The following is a 19259-nucleotide window of genomic DNA, read 5'->3' as shown; positions in this document are numbered from 1 at the left end:
TTTTCACTTCTCTCTGCCTGTTTCTGCCTTTTGTGAGACTTCCTCAATTTACCTTCTAGCCCTACTAGGAGACGATCTGTGTGTGTGTAGCAGTCCGTTCTTGTTTCGTGGATATAATATCTTATTTTATTTCTCTGAAAAAGTTTATTGTAGGATTTTTTTTCTTTCAAGTGTTCTTCTCCCTGAGTGGTTTGTGTTTGATCCAACGTCATTTTCCTTTGTTTGGTTGACTGCTTGAGGGGCGTCTTTTATGTAGAGACTTTCCTCAGATATCTGGGGATTCCTGGTTGTCTGCTTCATTTTAAAAGTGGGGGACTAAAGATAGCTGTTTGTGGAGTGATCTGAGGAGAGAGCAAAAGTAGACACAAATGTTTAAGCTTTCATCTTCATCAGGTCATATGGTCTTCTGTATCTATCATTTATTTCATAACATTAAAAAGTGAAAAAAAAAATAGTCCACACCCAGAAAGATAAATTAATAGCTGTAATAACTGCCCTCATCAGCTCAAAGAAAAACTATACCTTTTCCTCCTCAGCTATTAAATAAATCATTGAACTATCCCCCCCCCCCCAAAAAAAAAAGAAAATTCTCTATTGCAAAAAATAGCACAAGATGAACACGTGAGTTTGTGAAATGTGTAAACCACTCTAAACTTATGAATAGGTTTGGAAACAATTTCTCCCTCCTCTCCACTCCCACAGCCCTGAATCACCAGCCCGGCTTTCACGCTCGTCACTTCCTGCTTGGTGAGTTGCATGCGTGTTTTATCTCCATGACGATGGTCCAAGCCTCTGGAGAGCAGGGTCCGTGTCCAATTCATCTCGGCATTCCCAATAGTCCCTGCCAGAGGAGAGCTCATTGAAGGTTGACAAGCGATGAATGAATGAAATCCTCAAGATCTGCTTCTCTTAACACACACAATTAGCACCAATGGGCTCTTATATGGTCACTGAAAAAGAAACCCACAAAAACATAAAAGGGAATTCAGAAAAAAATTAAGTCGTAAATCAGACATCAACGTTAAAAAGAGAGGCAGATCATCTGTTGCTTTCTACTTAATTCCACTTTGATTCCCTCTGATCTCTTACATCAGAGTCAGCCCACATATGAGTAGGATGGTCCATGATCCTGAGGGCAGCTGAACAGCCAGGGGCACATGTTTAAGTCTCCTAGTTTGCAAGGAAAGGAGTATCGTGGGGACCCACGGGCACAACAAAGCAATTAAATGCAAATCCCGTGGTTCAGCATCCGATACTCTTCTTCTCTCCTTCCTGGGTTCCTGCAAACCTTCTAGCAGTTTTCCCTGTCTGGCACCTCAAGTCAGTCTTGCACATAGTGGCTGGAAGGATTATTCTCAAATACCAAGGGTCTTATGTCCCTTCTTTGCCCCCAGAACTTCCAGTAGCCTCCTTTTGTCCCTGTATCAAATAGTTCCCAGCCTAAACTTCAAGACATCCTCACGAACACCTCGGCACTCCACTGTTGGGGCTCCCTCCCCACTCGACTTGTCGCTCCCTGCCCTGTATTTTCCTATATATTGTTTCCCAGGATGAAAGCGCCTGCCCCCTCATCAATATGTGCTGCCATTTAGTGAGCGCTGACTCTGGGCCAAGCAATGTGCTCGAATTGCTCGTGGATTATTTTCCTCTATCCTCCATCAGCAGATAAGGAAACTGAGTCACAGAGAGGTTAAGGCACTTGCCCACAGCTATGGAGCTAGTTAGGTGGAGCTGGAGCTTGGCTCCAGGCCAGCCAAGTCCAAGGCCACCTGTTCACCTCCTCACTACTAAACTGCCTCAATCTCATCATGGTCAGACCTGGCCCCGACTCCCCCACATCTGTCTATGTGGGGCTGGCTCGTCACGTGGAGCCACCTTTTGGTCTCCCCCTTCTGGAGTCTCCCCTCTCCGCCTCCACACTCAATCTGTCCCTGAGTCCTGCTTCACATCCCTCCTGGGGAACGATTTCCCCCCACCACCGCAGCACAGGCCCTCGGAGTCGGGGTCTGTCACCCAGACGAGCAGCCTCCTTTCCTCCCTGCAGGAGAACAGCCTGCCAGGAGTGGAGGGGAGCGCGTCAGCCCAAGGGGCTGGCACCGGAATCCCAGGGATGTGGGGAATGGAGGGGCAGGGCAGCTGCCTGTCCGAGGCCATCAGAAGTGGCGTGGGGCTGACGCACTGAGCCAGAGTCGGGGGCACGCTCAGTCCTGGGGGTCAGAGTTGGGTGGCGCCAACCCATCCTACTAAAATATGGCCAGAGGAGCAGGCGCAAGGCCCAGCCCTAAGGAATCGAGGCCGACCGAACAGGTAGCTGGCCAGGGGCCCTCAGCACAGCAACGGAGGGTCTTTGGGAGCAAGCAAAGCTGGCGGGGAGGCCAGGTCAGGCCCAGCAGGGCTTTGGGGAAGGAATGCCTGCTCTTCAGATGCCCCCCTCCCCAAGCGCCACGCACCTTGCCCTTGTGCAGACCACTAAGAAAGGGCTAATGCCACACCCCTCCAGCTGGGAGAGGACCCCAGGAGGGGCTGGACAGCCTGCCAGTGGTGGAGCAGCCGGGGCCAGCTAGGGCCGGGCTCAGGCCAGGGCTGAAGGCTACCGCCTGCCACCTCGCCCAGCTCTGCACACCTGCCTCTGCCTGGCTACCCTTCCTCTGTGTGCATCTTTTCACTATGTCCTGCTCGCCCCCTGCAGACCTGCCTTCCAGGCAAGCCATGTCATCTTGTCATTCCCCTGCTCAAGGACCTAGAATGGCTTCCAAGGCCTCTAAGACCAAATCTAAACTCCTTATCCTGGAATCCAAGGTCTTCCAAAATCTGACCTCTGAGCTCCAAAGCCACCTCACCTGCTACTGGAGCCCCTGTGCCCTCCGCTCACTAAACTTCCTCATCAACTCCACCCCCTCAGGACACAGGTGCCACTCCTGCCTCTGTGATGCCCAGTGAAGCAGCAAAAAGAGCATGAGCTTTGCTTCACTTATTTCCTGTGTGTCCCTGACCAAGTCACTCCGTGTCTCTGGGCATCCAATTGCTCACTTGTAAAACACCGCTCTGGATGGTGTAAGAATGAGAGTGTTTATATGTCAAGTGCCAACCACAGGGTATGTGCTCAATAAATGATATCCATCACACCATGCTCACGTGTTCCCCCACTTATGTACCCCTCCCCTCCATCCTGCCCAGCAGCGCTTCTGCCTCCTTCCATCGCCCAGCTGTGCCTACACCTGCAGCCTTCCCTGCACATGTGGCCTAGAAACATTTGCCAGTCCCCCGGTAGCCATGGGGCCCTGTGGCAGTATGGAGAGGACTGACGTACTTCCTGAGGGCCTCCTGTGTGCCAGACCCTGTCTTGAGCACATTACCTGCATCACTTCGTGGAATCCTTATTAATGCCTGGATTCTATGGACTGAAACTCCCAAACAGCTTTCCTCTCTCTCCAGCCAGGTTGGTTTGGTCTTCTTGGCCCTCAGCTTCGCCCATCCCGCGGCCCCCAACCGGCTGCCTGGGAGACTTTATCAAGGGGCAGTTGCCCTACAGGATAAAATGTGAGTCCATTGTGTGTCAATCAAGGTCCTTCTCAAGCCTACCCTGTTAGAGAACATTTGGAGAAAGGACCAGCCTTTACAAAGCAGCCCTCCGGCCCGAGGCCAGGCTGCTGCTGTGTCCAGCCCTGGGCTCTCCTAGGACGTCCTCTCTGCCGGGAACACCCTTCCCGGCCTGCCTGGAACACTCGAGCCTTTCTCCTCGGTGACTCCTGCTCCCACCACTCCCCTTGCATTTGGGTCAAGTTCATTACCCTCTCCTCTCTGGCCCCCAGGTGCTTGTTCACCCACTTACTACAAGCTCCTGCAAACGTCTGCATCCTCAAAGGACTCCTGCCTTGCGCCAGGAGCCCGAGGGCAGGGGCCGTGTCTAGTTCACTGTTGTATTTCAGTACGTGGCCCAGAGCCTGCCTGGCACGCAGTGGACCTCGATCTCGGGAGGGAGGGAAGGGGGAGAGGGTGGAATGGGCTTTCCAGGCAGCGGGAGTGCTGGTGCCCATGTTCCCAGCGGGTTCCCCCGGGACAGACAGCCACGAGCTCAGGACAGACAGCCACGAGCCCCATGCAGCTCAGAAGGGGAGGCCGACCTTCTGTGGAGACCCCAGAGCCCCCCCTGGAAACTGCGCCCAGGGCCCCCGGTCACCGCAGCCCCCACCCCCTGCCCCAGACACCCGGGAGATGCCAGCCTTTGGGATCCCTCAGCTTCCTTACAGGAAATTGCTAAATGTATTGGGTGATTTTTTTTGACATTTTCCCTATTGAGGAGCTTGTGATTTCAGATTAATCACATTCACATACATTTAGGCTGTCGACTTGGAAGGGAAATTTGAAATTTTATTACTGCATGATTTCATCCAAAGCTATTTTATCAACACCAAAAGGATATCTACAGAACGGTGCAAAGCATGACAAAACATTTTGCCTCTGGGACCAAGGTCACGGCGGGGGGTGGGGGAGGACCAGGGCTGGGTGGGAGCGTTGGGGCACCTCCGACTGCCCGGAGAGATCCGTGTGCGCCCCCCTCACTACTGCCTCCTCCTCAGCGAAACATCCGATTTCCTCCCCCCTCCTCCAGGTCTGTCCACAGCCTTCGCTCCCGGGAATGGTGGTTCTTCTACTAATGCCTGTGTTCCCCTCGCAGGTACCATGACCAGCAGGATGTAACTAGTAACTTTCTGGGTGCCATGTGGCTCATTTCCATCACATTCCTCTCCATTGGTTATGGGGATATGGTGCCCCACACATACTGTGGGAAAGGTGTCTGTCTTCTCACGGGCATCATGGTGAGTACTCGCTTCTGCCCATTCCCCTACCCTCAAAATGCGGCAAAGAGCATTCCCTGCTCTGGGAGCGCCGGGCGGAGGGGTGGGTGGCTGGGTGGCCCGCGTCCACGGCCCTGCACAGAGGAAGGCAGGCGCGACTTCCGCGGCGGCTTCTGGCTTTTCAGTTGGCTTTTCTAAGGGAGGAGCGAGGCCCTGGTTGGTGACCGTGAAAGGTCTCTCCACAGCCCACCAAAAATGGGCTGAGCCAGGCCAGCCGAGGGTCCGGCTGGTGGTTTATTGTCCCCCTGCCTGTCCCCCAGACCCTGGCATCATTCCTGATGAAGTTTAGCTGGAGCTCGTGGCTGTGAGGACCGGGGAAGGGCACTGAACTGGCCGAAAAGTCCTGTGTCCCAGATGGGTTTGGCCACCGGTCGGGCCCTGGTTTGGCTACGGGGCCCTGGGCCATCCCGCGTCTGTGTATCCGGATGCTGGCTCTGAGTGCCAGGTCCTTTCCAGCGCTGGCGTCCGGCAAGGCTGTGTCTCCATCCCCGTCTCGCCCCAGTGCCCGCCGGCCGCGCTGCATCCTTTCCAGGTGCAGGTCTCCTGCCCGGTGCCCCGTCCCCACATGCAGAGGGCCCCCCTGTCACAGCGCCAGCCTGGCGGGATGAAAGGGAGGGATGTGGCATCTGGAGGCGGAGGCGGGGCCTGGATTTCCACGCCGGCGGTAGCGCGGCGTCGGGGCGGGGCACCCACCTGTCTGGACCTCCGCGTTCTCAAGAGTAAAGTGAGGTGGAAGGGCTGCCCCGCCCTCGTCCCTCACTTAGGACGAGGCCCCACGCGGGGATTTATGTAAGTGCTGTGAGCAGCGGGGAGCCACGGGGGCGGCCACTGTGGCTGCGTCCTCGGCGTCCCCAGCCCCGTGACAGCTCCTCCGCTTGCGAGCTGGTGAGGGGCTCCCTTGGCCCGGCAGCGCCGTGGGGCCAGGGCTGGTGGCTGCTGCAACGGGAACCCCTCCTAGAATCCTAGAACACGGCGACACAGGCCTGGGGGGGACCCTGTCTTCAGGAGAGGAAACTGAGGCTCCTCTCTAAGCCTGGGTAGCACCGGGGTGGGTGTGGGGTGGGCAAGAGGCCTGTGGCTTGGTTCCAGGGCTCCTTGGCTAGACACTGCAGCCCTCCCCAGGGTAGCCCTCCGTCTGCACCCCGCCCTCCCCATTGCACCCATCACCCCATTTCTCCTCTAAAAGGGAGGTGACTCCTTGTAGAGGAAAGCAGATCCCGGCTGCCTCCTCCCCAGGGGTTGAGGGCCCCTCCTGTCTCCCCCTACCCGCCTGTTGACCACTGTGGGAGGGGTCAGGGCAGGGGTGAGGGGCTCTGTGAGCAAGAGGGGCAAGTTCCAGACTGAAATGCAGGGTGGGCCACGTCTGCCGGCCCCTCCAGACAAAAGCTTCGTACCAAGGTGGGGCCACGTCGTCCCGGGGGTGTGGAGGGCTTTAGAACAAACGCCTCCCAGCGATTAGTGGGAGTCTGTCTGGCTCTGCTCCAGCTGTCACCAGGAAACCAGGGAGAGAGTCTTCCCACCAGACAGCTCCGAGATGCCGCCCTCCCCAGGGCCACAGCCTTCCTGTCTCCCTAGAGCCACCCCTGGGGCTTTGTGCCTCCGAACCCATCCCTCGGGCCTGCACGGAGCCCGCTGCCAAGAGCCTCGGGTATTTTTAAACGCCAGCCGCTCTCCCTCTTGGCCCAGGGCAGTGCCCCGGCCGAGCAGCAGTCCCAGGTCCACCGCTTCACGGGCCCCCGGGCCTCCCGCACCGCCTGCTCCTGCCCTGGGAAAGCTGAGGGGAACGCACGGGGCCCGCAGCCGCCATCCGGCCGGCTCCCCAGCGCAGTTGGCAGGCTGCGCGGCCTTTCCAGCCCTCTCCTGCCGCCTGGCTCTCCGGTAGCTCCTGGGAAGGGGGTGCTTTGTTCCTTGTGGAGAGAGCTGTGACCAAAGAGGAGAGAGCAACAAACCGAGGAGGAGGAGCCGATGCCAGCCTCCCCATTAAAAATATAGCACATGCCTTTCATCTTCTTTCTGCGGGAGACCCCCTGCACGCAGAGAGGCAGGAACGGGAGCTTTTCTCTTTCCCTCCTCAGTGTTTATACCCCAATTCTAGTCAGATGCCTCACCCTGGGGTCGGCCACAGTGAAGAACCCTGGTGGCGTTTTTCTAGCCAATGTGATTTTCTAGCTGAGTCACTCCTCCCACGGTGCGGAGAGCCCCTCCCTCCCCATCCCCCAGCCTCCCAATACTATGTAAGTCTCCTGATTAGTATTGCAAGGGCCTTTACTAAAGGTAGGGCTTCCTGTTTGGTTACCATGGACACCAGGAAGGCCAAGGCCAGGCCTGCTTGGGAAGGGAAAGGAAGGGTTTGTGTGTGCGGGCTGTAAATAGTCTTAATCATTGTTTTCTCTTGGCAGCCCCAGTAACGGTGTAATTATCAGCCATTAGGCAGGGTGTATAATTGTCTGAACAACTTGACATTGCTGGCACAGACCTGGTGTGTTGGAGGGATTTCACCCACAAAAGCTGATAGATCAAAGTCCTGCCTCTTTCCATAAAGAATTTTCAATGATAACGCTTACAGTACGGTAGAGGGAGAGTAGTCAATATTCAATATCCAGAATTAGAAATAACCATGAAGCTTGAAGAGCCAGGAAGACCCAGCCGCCCCTCTGCTTCCTGGAAGACATTTGGGGGACGCCAGGTCTGGTCGGTAGCAACCTCATTTCAGTATCGCCACTTTCCAAAGCTGGACTCATCCTGTGGAACCTTCATGACAAATAGACAAAAGCTTCCAGGGTATCTTTGAGGGACACAGCTTTTCCCCAAAGATTTCAGGAAAAACACCTCTTTGAACTGCAAAAGGAAAATGATGATGAAGTAAAAGGTAGCTCAAATTGAGTCATTTTGGGAGGAGGGAAAAAGAGGGCTCAGCAAGACATCTGCTTAATGTCAGTTTTAGAGGATGAGCTTCTCCCCAAAACACCTTGGTTTTAAACCAATTGATGTTATTTTAGTTGTTACATGGAATCTGTTGAAGAAACAGAATCCAACTGTAAATCCTCCAGGCTTTCCTCCTCCATTTGTCACTTTCATCTATGTTTTATTTTGTGCTTCTTTAGTTAAGAATACCTCATCTTTTCCCCCTTGGGATGCTTGTTTTTCCAGATTCTAAGGTTTTCCAACTGGAAATTGTCTCTTGGAAACGAGAAGTAGGAAGATGGGTGTGGAGCAGTCTAGGTGTCTGATTTGGGTCCAAGTCTATAGATGAGTTAGGCATGTTCCCCCATCTCCACTCCTCTTTGCTTCCTGCTCACCCATGCACCTTGGAAAGCAGAGCCTCGATGGAGGTGGACCCTATCCCCACCCCCCATGGAAATAGGAACTGGGCAGAGAAGACCCAGGGAATACAGTTGGTGTCAACTGTGATTCAGAACTTGGCATGTCTGAAGGCAAAAAGTCTGAGTCATGGATTTGCTCCACAGTCTGACCCCGTGGAAGTCATAGCAGCAGCTGCTTACCCTTTTCTGTCCCACTCCCTCCTCTCCTCGCATGCCCTCTCTGCCCACCAGCCATTTCTCAGATTCCACACTGGGACAGCATGAGCTCTCACACGCCAGAATTAGCCAGATCTTTGGCAGTTTGTCTCTTAAAACCCACGTACAGTGATGCCACATCACACAAGGGCCTCCCGGCTGCTGACATGGCCCTGTCAGACTGGTAAGACCACCTGGGTAAGATGGCCCAGCATCCCTGAAGGAACATAAGTGGTCATTATGTCACTTAAAGATGAACATGGCAGGGGGAGGGGGGAGGGCAAGGATCCATGACGCTTCTTCTATGTCCTCTAATGAGCCAAAATTGACCATTGACTTCTGACTCAAGTCTTAGTCAATATCCTCCTTCTTCTACCTTCCTTCCCCTCTCGGTCCCATTAGCCCATCCTTTTGTCTTATTCCTCTACTTCCTCCTTTCCCCTTTCCCTATTCTGTCCTGCGCTATTTAGGATGTAGCACAATTTACTCCCTTTCTTAGTCTCCAGCTCTCTCTCTCCCTACCCCCATCTCCCCCCCCCCCCCAGCATTCTGCCCAGCACTTTCTGAAATTTGCTGATCTCTGACCCCGTCTTTACAAGGTTGCCTGTTTAATGGAAATGGCCAGGTTAGGCTTTGTTATTGGTGACCTCCCTAATCACATCCAGAGGATGGAGTTTCTAAAAGAAAATAAAGCTGAGAGTATCCACTGCTATCTATTTAAGTTGGAATTAGGGGTTAAGAACCCAGCATCCTCCAGAGAAATATACAAGGGAGTCTTGACATCTTTAATTTCAAAGAAACTGGGAAATGCCATCTAGTCCATCCTCCTGCCTCCGTGTAGAAATTTCTCTTAATGATAGAGGGCAGATGGTTCCTAAGTTAAAATGCTCTTGTTTCCAACTAGAGGCCCCTTGTGTTCAACTAACTAGACTGTGAACCATGGCACGAACCTTGGAGCTTTCCATTTAGACTTGGGAAATTCGGGATGGTGGGTGATTGGTATTTTAAAAACTCAATTTCCAAATGACCTGGTGGGCAGAGGGGACTCCTTCTTTGGGCTTGTTCTGCCCCCAGCTCTCAGGAGTGATGTGTCTGAACCCAGGGAGATGAAGGAGAACCGCACCTGGGGGAGGCCCCTCCATCTGATGTTCCATTTTTAATTCTATGATGTAGCCCCCTTTTTGGGCTTTTTGCCCAAAGTGCTTTTGGAATACCATAGAAAGGAGAGGGGTTATACTTGTTTGGGTTGAGGGGAAGGGAGCACACAGCTTCCCTCTAGAACAGCTTCTTTTAAGCTATTTTTTGCTTTTGGAGACCTGGTTCAATTGATTACAGCTATAGGCCAGGCTGTCCAACTGGCTATCTCCTTTGAAAATTGGACACAGAGTCTCCTGCAAGTCACAGGTGCCAAGAAAATACAGCTGTCCCCAGACCTCGGAAGAAAATGAGGTCAGGAAAGGAAAGTTCACAGATTTAGTTCTTTTCAACTTTGTTTTGCTAGAAATGGGTGGATGACCAAACGCACAAAGAAACACTGGATTGTCTTAATGGGAAATCTTGTGAAAAGTGAGGGGACGGCCGTGCCAGCTTCAGCCATGCCAAAAAGTTGCACAGGCTAGCCTTTGTCTGCCTGTGGGAAAGGAGAGAAAGCGATCATAAAGGGGAGAGCAGGGAACTGGCCTGCCCATATGCCTTCCTCCCAATTCTGTGACAGGGGACAGCGCCTTCGAAAAACCCTCCTTTCTGCCCCTCCCACATTTGGAAAGACCCGATGAGCCCCCAAAATGTTACTGATCGATTAGTTAAATCCTCAGACCCCAAACTGCTCAACCGGGCTCTGTGCAATTGTAATGACTGTTTGGCATGTGGAGGGTCAGACTTTTGGCTTTAATAAGCTTATCAGGTCCTTCCCTGAGTGCAGCTCAGGGAAGTGCAGGGAGAGGGAGAAGGCCCCTGTCGGGAGCACATGCTCTGCTAAGCACAGGTCAGGACAACGGGGGCTCCCTTGGGGCCTGCAGAAGCCCAGAGAGGAGAGAGTCCCCCACTTCCCCTAGTGCTCAGAGGCCGATCGAGTACAAGGCAGAGGATTTAAAACTCCAAGGGGACAATGTTGGAATGTGCCTCTTTCCCTTCCTCAATTATGTCCTGGAGAGAAAAAGTGAGTCCCGCTGTGGTTGAAAAGTGGGCGAAGCCCTCTTGCTTTCACTCCTCCCCCACGCTCCCCTGGAATGGACCCCATGGGCAGAATAGGGACGTTGTTCTAGAAAATCCCGGGAGTGGAGGTGGGATGTGGGTGGGGTTTTCCACGGGTTCACAGAAAATCCCAATTGTAGGCAGAGTGGTGTTGTCTTTAAAATTTCTGCGCGATGGTGAATGCATGAACCTCCCGCTGAAGGCAAGACAGGCCAGTCCTTGGTGCTGAGTCAGAGCCTAGAAATTTAGGTAAAGAGACCCGACTGCAAGAGCCTGCGCAGGCACTGAGTGCACCTGTTCTTGCCAGCCCGCATTCCCTTTCAGAAGCAGTCTTTGGGGAAAATGTATTGCCTCTTCATTAGATTATTTACTGGAAAACTCTTAACCCTCAGCAGGTGCTTCGCCCATATTCTAATTTATGCACGGCCTTCTGTCTTCAGGGGGGCCACCAATCTGCAGCTGGCAGTGGGCTGGGACTTGCTGTAGGGAGAGGGCCCGTGTGTGCTGGTCCTCTGTCTTCTGCATGGCCTGGTGACTCTCCATTGTTGTAAATGGCCCCAAACCTCGGTCCCCACCCAGGGTCCCGCTCCGTTAGGAACTGGCCAGTTCTGAGAAGGTCCAGTCTCGCAGAGATCAGCTATGGAGCACAGGCCAGGAGGCGTCGTAGCCCCTGGGCGGGTGACCGGGGCCCCGACAGGTTTCATGGCTTGGTCATGGCCAGCTGGAGATCTTGAGCCCTGCTCCACTCCTGGGAAACCCCTGCTGTGGGCTGGGGCACGTGGAGGCTTTCGCCTGGGCCTTGCCCCCTAATGATGTGCTCTCTCCCCTCTGGTCCTCTCGCTGTCCCCCCACAGGGTGCAGGCTGCACTGCCCTGGTGGTGGCCGTGGTGGCCCGAAAGCTGGAACTCACCAAAGCGGAGAAGCATGTTCACAACTTCATGATGGACACTCAGCTCACCAAACGGGTAAAACACCATTTGGGGGACTCGAGACCAAAGTAGAAGCCAATCCACAGGTCCACACCTTTAAATGGGGTATTGAGGGAGCCCCAGACACATGCAAACAGCCTGCGCAAAATGGGCGCAACGCCTCGACTCTCCAGAGCCTGGCTTCTGTTAAATCACTGTGCATGGTTCAGGCAACCAAAATAATTTTCCTGATAATGAAATCTATAGCAGACAATCGTGTGACCTGCCCTGTTGCCTAACAGTAACAAATAAATCACCCAGCATGAGATGTTTTTGTTTATGCTCCAATGTTTTCATAGGAAGGACAATAGAGGGTCTTAAAATCATACTGGAAATGGACCTAAATCCAATCCTTTAAAAAAATCATTAAAAATGATCATTCCAGTAGAACCTACATTCCTAAACATTGTTGCTCATCAAAATGTCATCATCCAGTGTTCCCCTTTTGGGTGTTTCTGGATCATGTTTCTCACTTGTACCCTTATGAAAGTGGTTAAGGAGGATGAAGCACAGAAAATACGCCAGAGTGGGGAGATCATTTAGCAGCTAAAAGTCTGACGCCCCACTGAATTGTCAGAGAAGAAAAGGCCCATTTAGAAGAGGCAGAGACGAGTCTTCCAGTCTAACAGCAGGCCAAATGAGCAAGGCAGGAGCTATTTATTTAATGACAGCTCTTTTGGAAAATTCTTTAGAGCTGCAGGCTGAACCAAGGTCAAAGTGTGTTTTCTGCAAGACTCTCTTCTCCCTGAGATGAGAGAGAATCAAAACCCTGCACTGGGGGGTCTCGGCCTCCGTAGCAAGTCCTCCTTATCTAGGTCTAAGGTGGGCTAGGGAATTCATGAGCAACCAAATTTTGATTTGGTTTTTCTGAAAGCTAAATAAAATATTCAGTGATTAATGCCACAGAGCAGTAAAAATATGTTAGAAATGGAGACAAAGGCAGAAAGGGAGGACAAAAAGAGAGAGGGAGAGTGACAGAGAGGGAGAGCTCGAGTGTGCTCTCAGGGAAGGCAGAGGGAGAATGTGCAGGTGCCAAAGCCTCTCCAGTTTCTCGACAGAATTATTTATGGTGTTTGATTGTTTGGTCTTTGATTACGTGTACTGGGTTCTTTAGAGAACCTCCACAGATGTTAAAAGGAATGATTACAGGAGAGGCAAATATTCTTCTGTTGTTGACATACAAATGGTCAAACATGGGACCTCACGGCCCTGTGCTAGCGGCTGTACAGAAGAAAACGTGATACATAGCGTTGTGATTGCAGAGGCTGAAGGCTATAACCAGGGGTCAGGTCGGCCCGGGTTTCCCACAGAAGCCTTAACCTGGCCATTCTCCTCAGTCCCCTCTACCCTGCGTTGAAAAGCCATGCTCGTTATTAAGGAGATTATAAAAGTTACTGGAACAACTAAAATGCAAATATATTTGCATCTATTATCCTGAAACAATTTAGTGAGGCAATTAACTGCATACAGTGAGGAGAGAGATTTGTGTCTCCACAGCCTCCTCAGAAATTGTTTACCTAGAATGGACACATTAACAGTCTCTCTGTTTATTCTGAGTTGACTTTTTAAACCAAGGTTACACTTTGTATTTCATGTTATCCCTTTGTCCTCTCCATTTTTCATTCAGTAAATCAGACACTAGAGGAAAATTAAGCCGAAGAAAGCCAGCTCCCTAATAAAACCGGGAAAATAAGCAATTTTCCTGCAATATAATATAAGATGATTGCTAATTTCAATGTTTCAAAAATAATTCTCTAAAATCCTCCTCATGTCCACTTATTTCTTGAAAAGTAAGGCTGAAAATCAAATCAACAAATATTTATTGCAAATCCATGAGCGCAAGGCACCTTTTTAATTGAATAACATCTCACTTGTCTGAGAACACTTTTATCTGTTGAAATGTCCCTTTAATGTCTAATATCTTCCCAGAGAAATAAACAACACAAAAGGAATAGTCCTTACAGAGAGATTTTCAAAGCTGGCAGTACCAGGAATTCTAAAGGTTCTTTTGCATAACCTTAATTGAAATGAAACTGAAGGCTTTCTTGGCCTGCTGTGTTTATAGCTGACTTTGTCCTGCTCACAGGAGACGCTTTCTTCTCCTGGCTGTGCTAGTCTATCCTCTATCCTCTCTAAATGGCCCATCGTGTCCAGCTGGAGTGGGTCAGAGAGATGCTAAGCTCAGTATATTCATAAGGTCTCAGAGGATTCCCAAAGAAATATCCGATGGTGCCAAGAGCCCATTGTGGCATAATTGCAGACTCTCAGGAGCGGGCAGCAGAGTTAACCGATCAAAGCAATCTCTTACAGGTACACAAACCCTTAATTCTTCAAACACCTAAGCAAACATGAATGGAGGACTTGTAACCCATTACTCATAAAAATAACTGACAATGCTCTACTATTTATTCACTCTGCCTGTCTTACCGTCGCGGCCCAGCCTTTATCGTTAGAACCAACACGATTTTTATTGATTTATTTGCAGGGGGTGCAGGGTGGGGAGGTCAGATGGCCCAAGATAAGAACTCAGTTTCCGATTTTCCCGAATCCCATGGCCTTTCTTCTTTCACTTGCATAACTTGTCAAGCTCAGTGGCAACGTCATTTCTGTAGGCAACATCATTTCTGTATTTAATGCAATCTGATCTTCCCACGCTTTGCAGTGTTACTGCCTTTGTTATTCTATAATTATAACTTATTGCTAACCTCTGGGCTACCAGATAATATATATGTAAATGGCATACAGGGAGACTGGAAAAAAATACAAGAGCCCCACTGCTCTCCTGCTCAGAGCCCCATTGTCCCCACCTTGCTGTTTTCTGTAACTAAGTACGACGATCACAAGGGTCACTCCCTGGGTGCCACACTTGTGCTCAGCTGGGGGGACACCCAGATGTATAAGAGGTGGTCCCTGCCCGCACACTTAATCTGGTGACTGACTTCCCCCAAAGAGTATCTCTCTTTTCTAAAAGAGAAGCTAAAAGGCAGGCTGCCCGTGGACACAGTTGGCTTAGAATGTGCCACGGACAGGAGATGTTCTTTTGCCACCTGCTCTCCACCTTGGTGACACGATGCCCTCAGACAGCACGCCAGTGTGTGCGACTGGCAAAGACTGTCTCCTTCTTGTCACAACAGCTTCTTGCCCCAGAGAGCTTCATCCAAGCACCTTTCCCTGTCAAGTCAACGAGTCAGACCCAACAAATCCCAACCCACATCTTCCCTAAACCAGTTCCTTCTTCCTTCCCTGGTCTGCAAATGACGTCGCTATTCTTCCAGGCTCCAGGACTGTCTCTGAGTCCCCTCTGCCCTTGACCTCATAGGAGTCTGAGCAGTTTCTGAGCCTGATCCAACCTTGATGTGGCTGTTCACACCCCTGGCCTCCCCAGGCCCTCTGCCCCCGTGCCAAAAGCCGCCGGCTCTCAGTCTTGCACCGTCACAACAGCTTGCTCCCTTCTCTCCTCACTTGGGCCCCCCTTACCCCAGTCACCCCACACTTTGCTTCCCTGTGGACCTCTTTAGGTTCCAAAGCTTAGCTCCAAACATATTGCCATGTTGCTCAAAAACCTTAAGGAGTCCCCAGTACCCACTAGCAATGCTGAAGAAAGCTTTTCTTTAATTATAAGCATATGTCAAAAGTTTATCACAGTCTTCCTGGGAGAAAAAAATAGCCCCCTAGACTAATTTAAAGATTCACTCTTGGTCGGAATGTTTTATAGGAAAAGACAATGGTAGTCATTGTCATACTGGATACAGAATGTCTGGCTAAAAGAAAGTAAACTCCTGACCGACAACTGGTTGGATAGGCCAGTGGACTCCCAGAACAAGTCTTAATCTCTTTCAAATTTATCAGCTAGTCAATTGAGCATTATCAGGAATGCTAGTTCTCCCCAGAGGGAAATTGTGTATTATATCACCCACAAATGTTCTGTCCCAGATAGGTCTGGTGCAGTTTTTTTTTTTTTTTTTTTTTTTTAAAGATTTATTTTTATTTTTTTAATTCCCCTCCCCTCCCCCGGTTGTCTGTTTTCTGTGTCTTAGTTTCCTGCGTCTTGTTTCTTTGTCCGCTTCTGTTGTCGTCAGCGGCACAGGAAGTGTGGGCGGCGCCATTCCTCGGCAGGCTGCTCCCTCCTTCGCGCTGGGCGGCTCTCCTTATGGGTGCACTCCTTGCGCGTGGGGCTCCCCTACGCTGGGGACACCCCTGTGTAGCACGGCACTCCTTGCGCACATCAGCACTGCGCATGGGCCAGCTCCACACGGGTCAAGGAGGCCCGGGGTTTGAACCGCGGACCTCCCATGTGGTAGACGGATGCCCTAACCACTGGGCCAAAGTCCGTTTCCCTGGTGCAGTTTTTCTTGAACAACGGTCATAGAAAAACAGCTTTGGAGCTGGAAGGAGCCTTAAGAATGAGCCAGTGCAACCCCGATAAGAAAACCCAGGCCCAGGCAGGGGAAGGTGGGCCCATGGCCGTGCCAGCTACAGCTCTTGTGCTCAGGCCAAGGGGGCAACTCTCCTGCCAGGACCCAATGGGTTTTTCAGGGAAGTCAGTTCCTTGGAACTCAGAATGGTGGCTAGGATCCCAGGCCTGCTGGAGGAAGAAGCCAGTTCAGCTGGCATCACAGTAATGGGACAACGGAATCCGCTGCCATTCATTACCATGATGCTGCGGGGGAAAGAGCTTCAGGGGCCAACTTTGAACCACAGAAATACATCTCCTCCTCTCTCCCTGCCCCAATTTCCAGCCAGCCCCAGGTGGAGCCCCCAGTTCTAAGCACTCAGGGACGGCCTCCGGGTGAGGCAGGCAGAGAAGCCTAAAATAGGAGCGTGGACTAGAATGGGGGAAGGAAGGAAATGGCATGTAAGAAGAGGGATGAAAGAGATGGCAGCCCCCGGAAGGCAGCAGGGAGGTCTGTGGCCGTGAGCTTGAGGGAAGAGCGGGGCAGAAAGGATAGGGCCCCCCTTTTCCCCATCCTGAGCAGATGCCTTGGGTCAAGCGTCGAAGCCTGAGCTGGCCTGCGGGTCCTCGGATCCTGATCTCGACCACCCCTCAGCTCCTCTCAGCTCAATGGGCCTCATTCCTTGAGCTACTTAAGCCACACCCACCCGCAGGCCTGCTCTGCCTTCCTCCTTGCCCTGACTCCGGGCAGAACACCCCGTCCATCCCGGGGCAGGGTTCTCTTCTGGGGCTTCTACCCGCAGGCTCCTGGAATCGCTCTCCCAGGGCTCACGGGGCGTTCTCATCCACCTTGCACCCCAGATCCAGGTGCTCCCTCTGCAACCGGCAGCCACCCTGTGATGTGGAGGGGCAGGTTATCATTGCAGAGGTGGCCAGAGCAGGCCATTGAAATGCGCTGCTGCAGCTAAGAGTGCACAGGAACAGACGTGTTCTGTTTTATGTTTTCTTTTGTTTGGCAGGGGGGAAGGGAAGAGGAGGGGAAAAAACTGACATTCACTGGGGGGGGCATTATTAATAAAGCTATTTATTGAGGCATATCACAACCAGGCTCTATGCTAAAGGTTTTTAAGTGCATTCTCAATTAATCATCACGACAATCCCCATTTCACAGATAAATAGTGCTCGCTCTCTAGCTCCCTACACAGCTTCGTTTTTCTTGGCAGCACTCATTGCCTGATACTAGATTACAAACTGCAGGTCGCCTGTCTCCTCCACAGGATTATAAATCCCATGAGGGCAGGAACTTATTATTTCTTCCACAATAGTCCCAATTCCTAGAACTGTGTCTAGCCCATCGTAGGCACCCATTTAATGTTTTTTTGAATGAATGAATAAGGAAATCGAGTCTCAGAGAGGTTTAATAATCCGTCCAAGGTAGAGATAGCCATTACCATATATTTGTGAGTTTTGTCTGAGGGTTAATGATACAAGGCAGACAGAAAGTGTTTAGCACAGAGCCCGGCACATAGTAAGTGCTCAGGAAATGGCAGCTGTTGTCATGATTTGCAAGATCTGAGTTGGATGACTTTCTTGCAGGGTCCCATTCATCTAAGAGCTCTTCCTAAAGGATGGAGGTCACTGAACCCACCCTCTGGCTCCATCAGAGTGAAAGTTTAATTGCTGTTGTTTTTGTTAGAGAATTTATGGACCCACAGAAAACAGTGAGCCTGTGTGCTTACGGGCTTTGGAGATGGGAGAGCCAGCCTTCTGTGCAAGCGTGGTCCTCTCCTAACCCATGCAATCATGGCAGTTTTGCTTAGCCTTCCCCAGCCCTTCCCAGGGTGCTACTGCCATCCCCTGACCCAGCCCACCCCCTCCGCTCCGGGAGTGTCTTGGCCCGGCGCCCCTGCCCTCCAGGAGAGCACCGGGAGATGCTGCTCAGGAGCCCAGTGAATTCCAGGAGGGGCACATGGCCTCATCCGTCCTCCACCCCAAAGACGCTCAAAGCCTTCAGCCAGGAGAACTGGAGAGAGACTCTGGTCACAGTAGCATTTACTGTCCACCTGGGAGAGCACAGTGCCATTAAAAGCCTATTGCTTTTTCTCTCACAGACATTCATCGACTCAGCTTTGTGCCAGGTTGATGGTTGGCCCTTAATTTTGGGCTTGTGTTTAACGTCACTTTCCCAAATGCATGGGCACCTGCCCTTCAAACCCCTGAGGACGATGGGACCGCCTGCCTCAGCTACCCAGGCTGTCCGGTGACGCCCGTACCTTACATAGGGGCTGAAGTTACATGTCGGACATGGACACCCTGTTCTGTCACCTTGCTAAATGAGGGCTCTGATGAATAAAAAATAAATCCTACTGTCCTTTCCAATTCCTTCATCCAGGAAAACAGGAAGAAGCTTTGTTTGTGAGATGAAATCTAGTCAGGGCTTTCCTTCAGACCACATAAAAACCTTATGTTCTCCTTGGACCTTCGCTCTTAGCTAGCTGCACGCTTCCGGCACTGCCGTCCTATCTCTGAAGCTGTTTCCTCATATTTGAGGTGGGGGGCGTGGACTAGATGATAACTAATCTCTGAATGGTATTTACAAACACAGGGACTCAGTTTACCAGCATTTCTAGCTTTATGGTTGTGCTCTGTGCCTCTCGGTTTCTTCACTGTAAAATGGGGACACTCTCACTGCCTGCCTGTTAGGGCTGTCGTGAGGATTGCCCAAATTTCTCCACGTGACACACTCAGACCCGGGCTGGCTCCCAGTCAGTCCGGCTGCTGTCCTCTGCGCCACCGTCACCGCCCTCGTTCCTCGTTCGGGCCTCACGACAGCCCTTCAGGTCAGGGTTTGTTTTCTCTACCTGGAACGTAATTAAGATTCATTCCCAAGCCGCTTAACAAGTGGCGGAACAAGACCCCAACGGCAGGCTTGGCGGCCCCCCGTGTTTGTCCCGCTCCAGCACGGAGGCGACTGTCAAAGGCTTTGGCATTCCGGGGCTCTGTTGGTATTCCAGAGAGGGCACTCATGTCGCCCGGGCTCCTCCCGAATGCCGGGGCTGGGTTCTTCCCTCCCATTTTCCTCAGAGACTTTTCTTGGAGGCTCAGTACCTGGGGAAACAAGAAATCACGAGTCACATTGCCCTGTCTCCCTACCCGGGGACGGCAGCCGTGTGCCCGGTGCCAGGCGCCACTGTTCACTCCAGCCCCAGAACAGAGGCCCGGGGGCCTCCGCCTCCTCGGCCTCCCCTCCTCGCCTGGACACCCACCACTTCCAGCTTCCACCCACCGCCACCTGCTTCCTTTCAGGCGAGAAAGCACCAGAGGTGGG

General features: G+C 51.9%; 1 protein-coding gene across 4 annotated transcripts in view; it reads left to right on the top strand.

The window, feature by feature from the left end:
* Positions 1–19259, top strand: part of KCNN3 (potassium calcium-activated channel subfamily N member 3) — a 168504-nt gene that overhangs the window by 131310 nt on the left and 17935 nt on the right. For 2 of the 4 annotated variants that reach the window (XM_012518217.4, XM_004475033.4), the window contains exons 4-6: positions 703–747; positions 4679–4820; positions 11425–11535. In XM_012518217.4, coding sequence (XP_012373671.1) covers positions 703–747; positions 4679–4820; positions 11425–11535 — 298 coding nt within the window. The remainder of the gene's footprint in view (positions 1–702; positions 748–4678; positions 4821–11424; positions 11536–19259) is intronic. The other 2 variants (XM_058309768.1, XM_004475034.4) reach the window with 1 other exon arrangement.

Source organism: Dasypus novemcinctus, chromosome 13 (assembly GCF_030445035.2).
Source record: "Dasypus novemcinctus isolate mDasNov1 chromosome 13, mDasNov1.1.hap2, whole genome shotgun sequence".
NCBI classification, from domain to species: Eukaryota; Metazoa; Chordata; class Mammalia; order Cingulata; family Dasypodidae; genus Dasypus; species Dasypus novemcinctus.
Note: the sequence above shows the minus strand (reverse complement) of the source record. Positions and strands in the feature narration are given on the sequence as shown.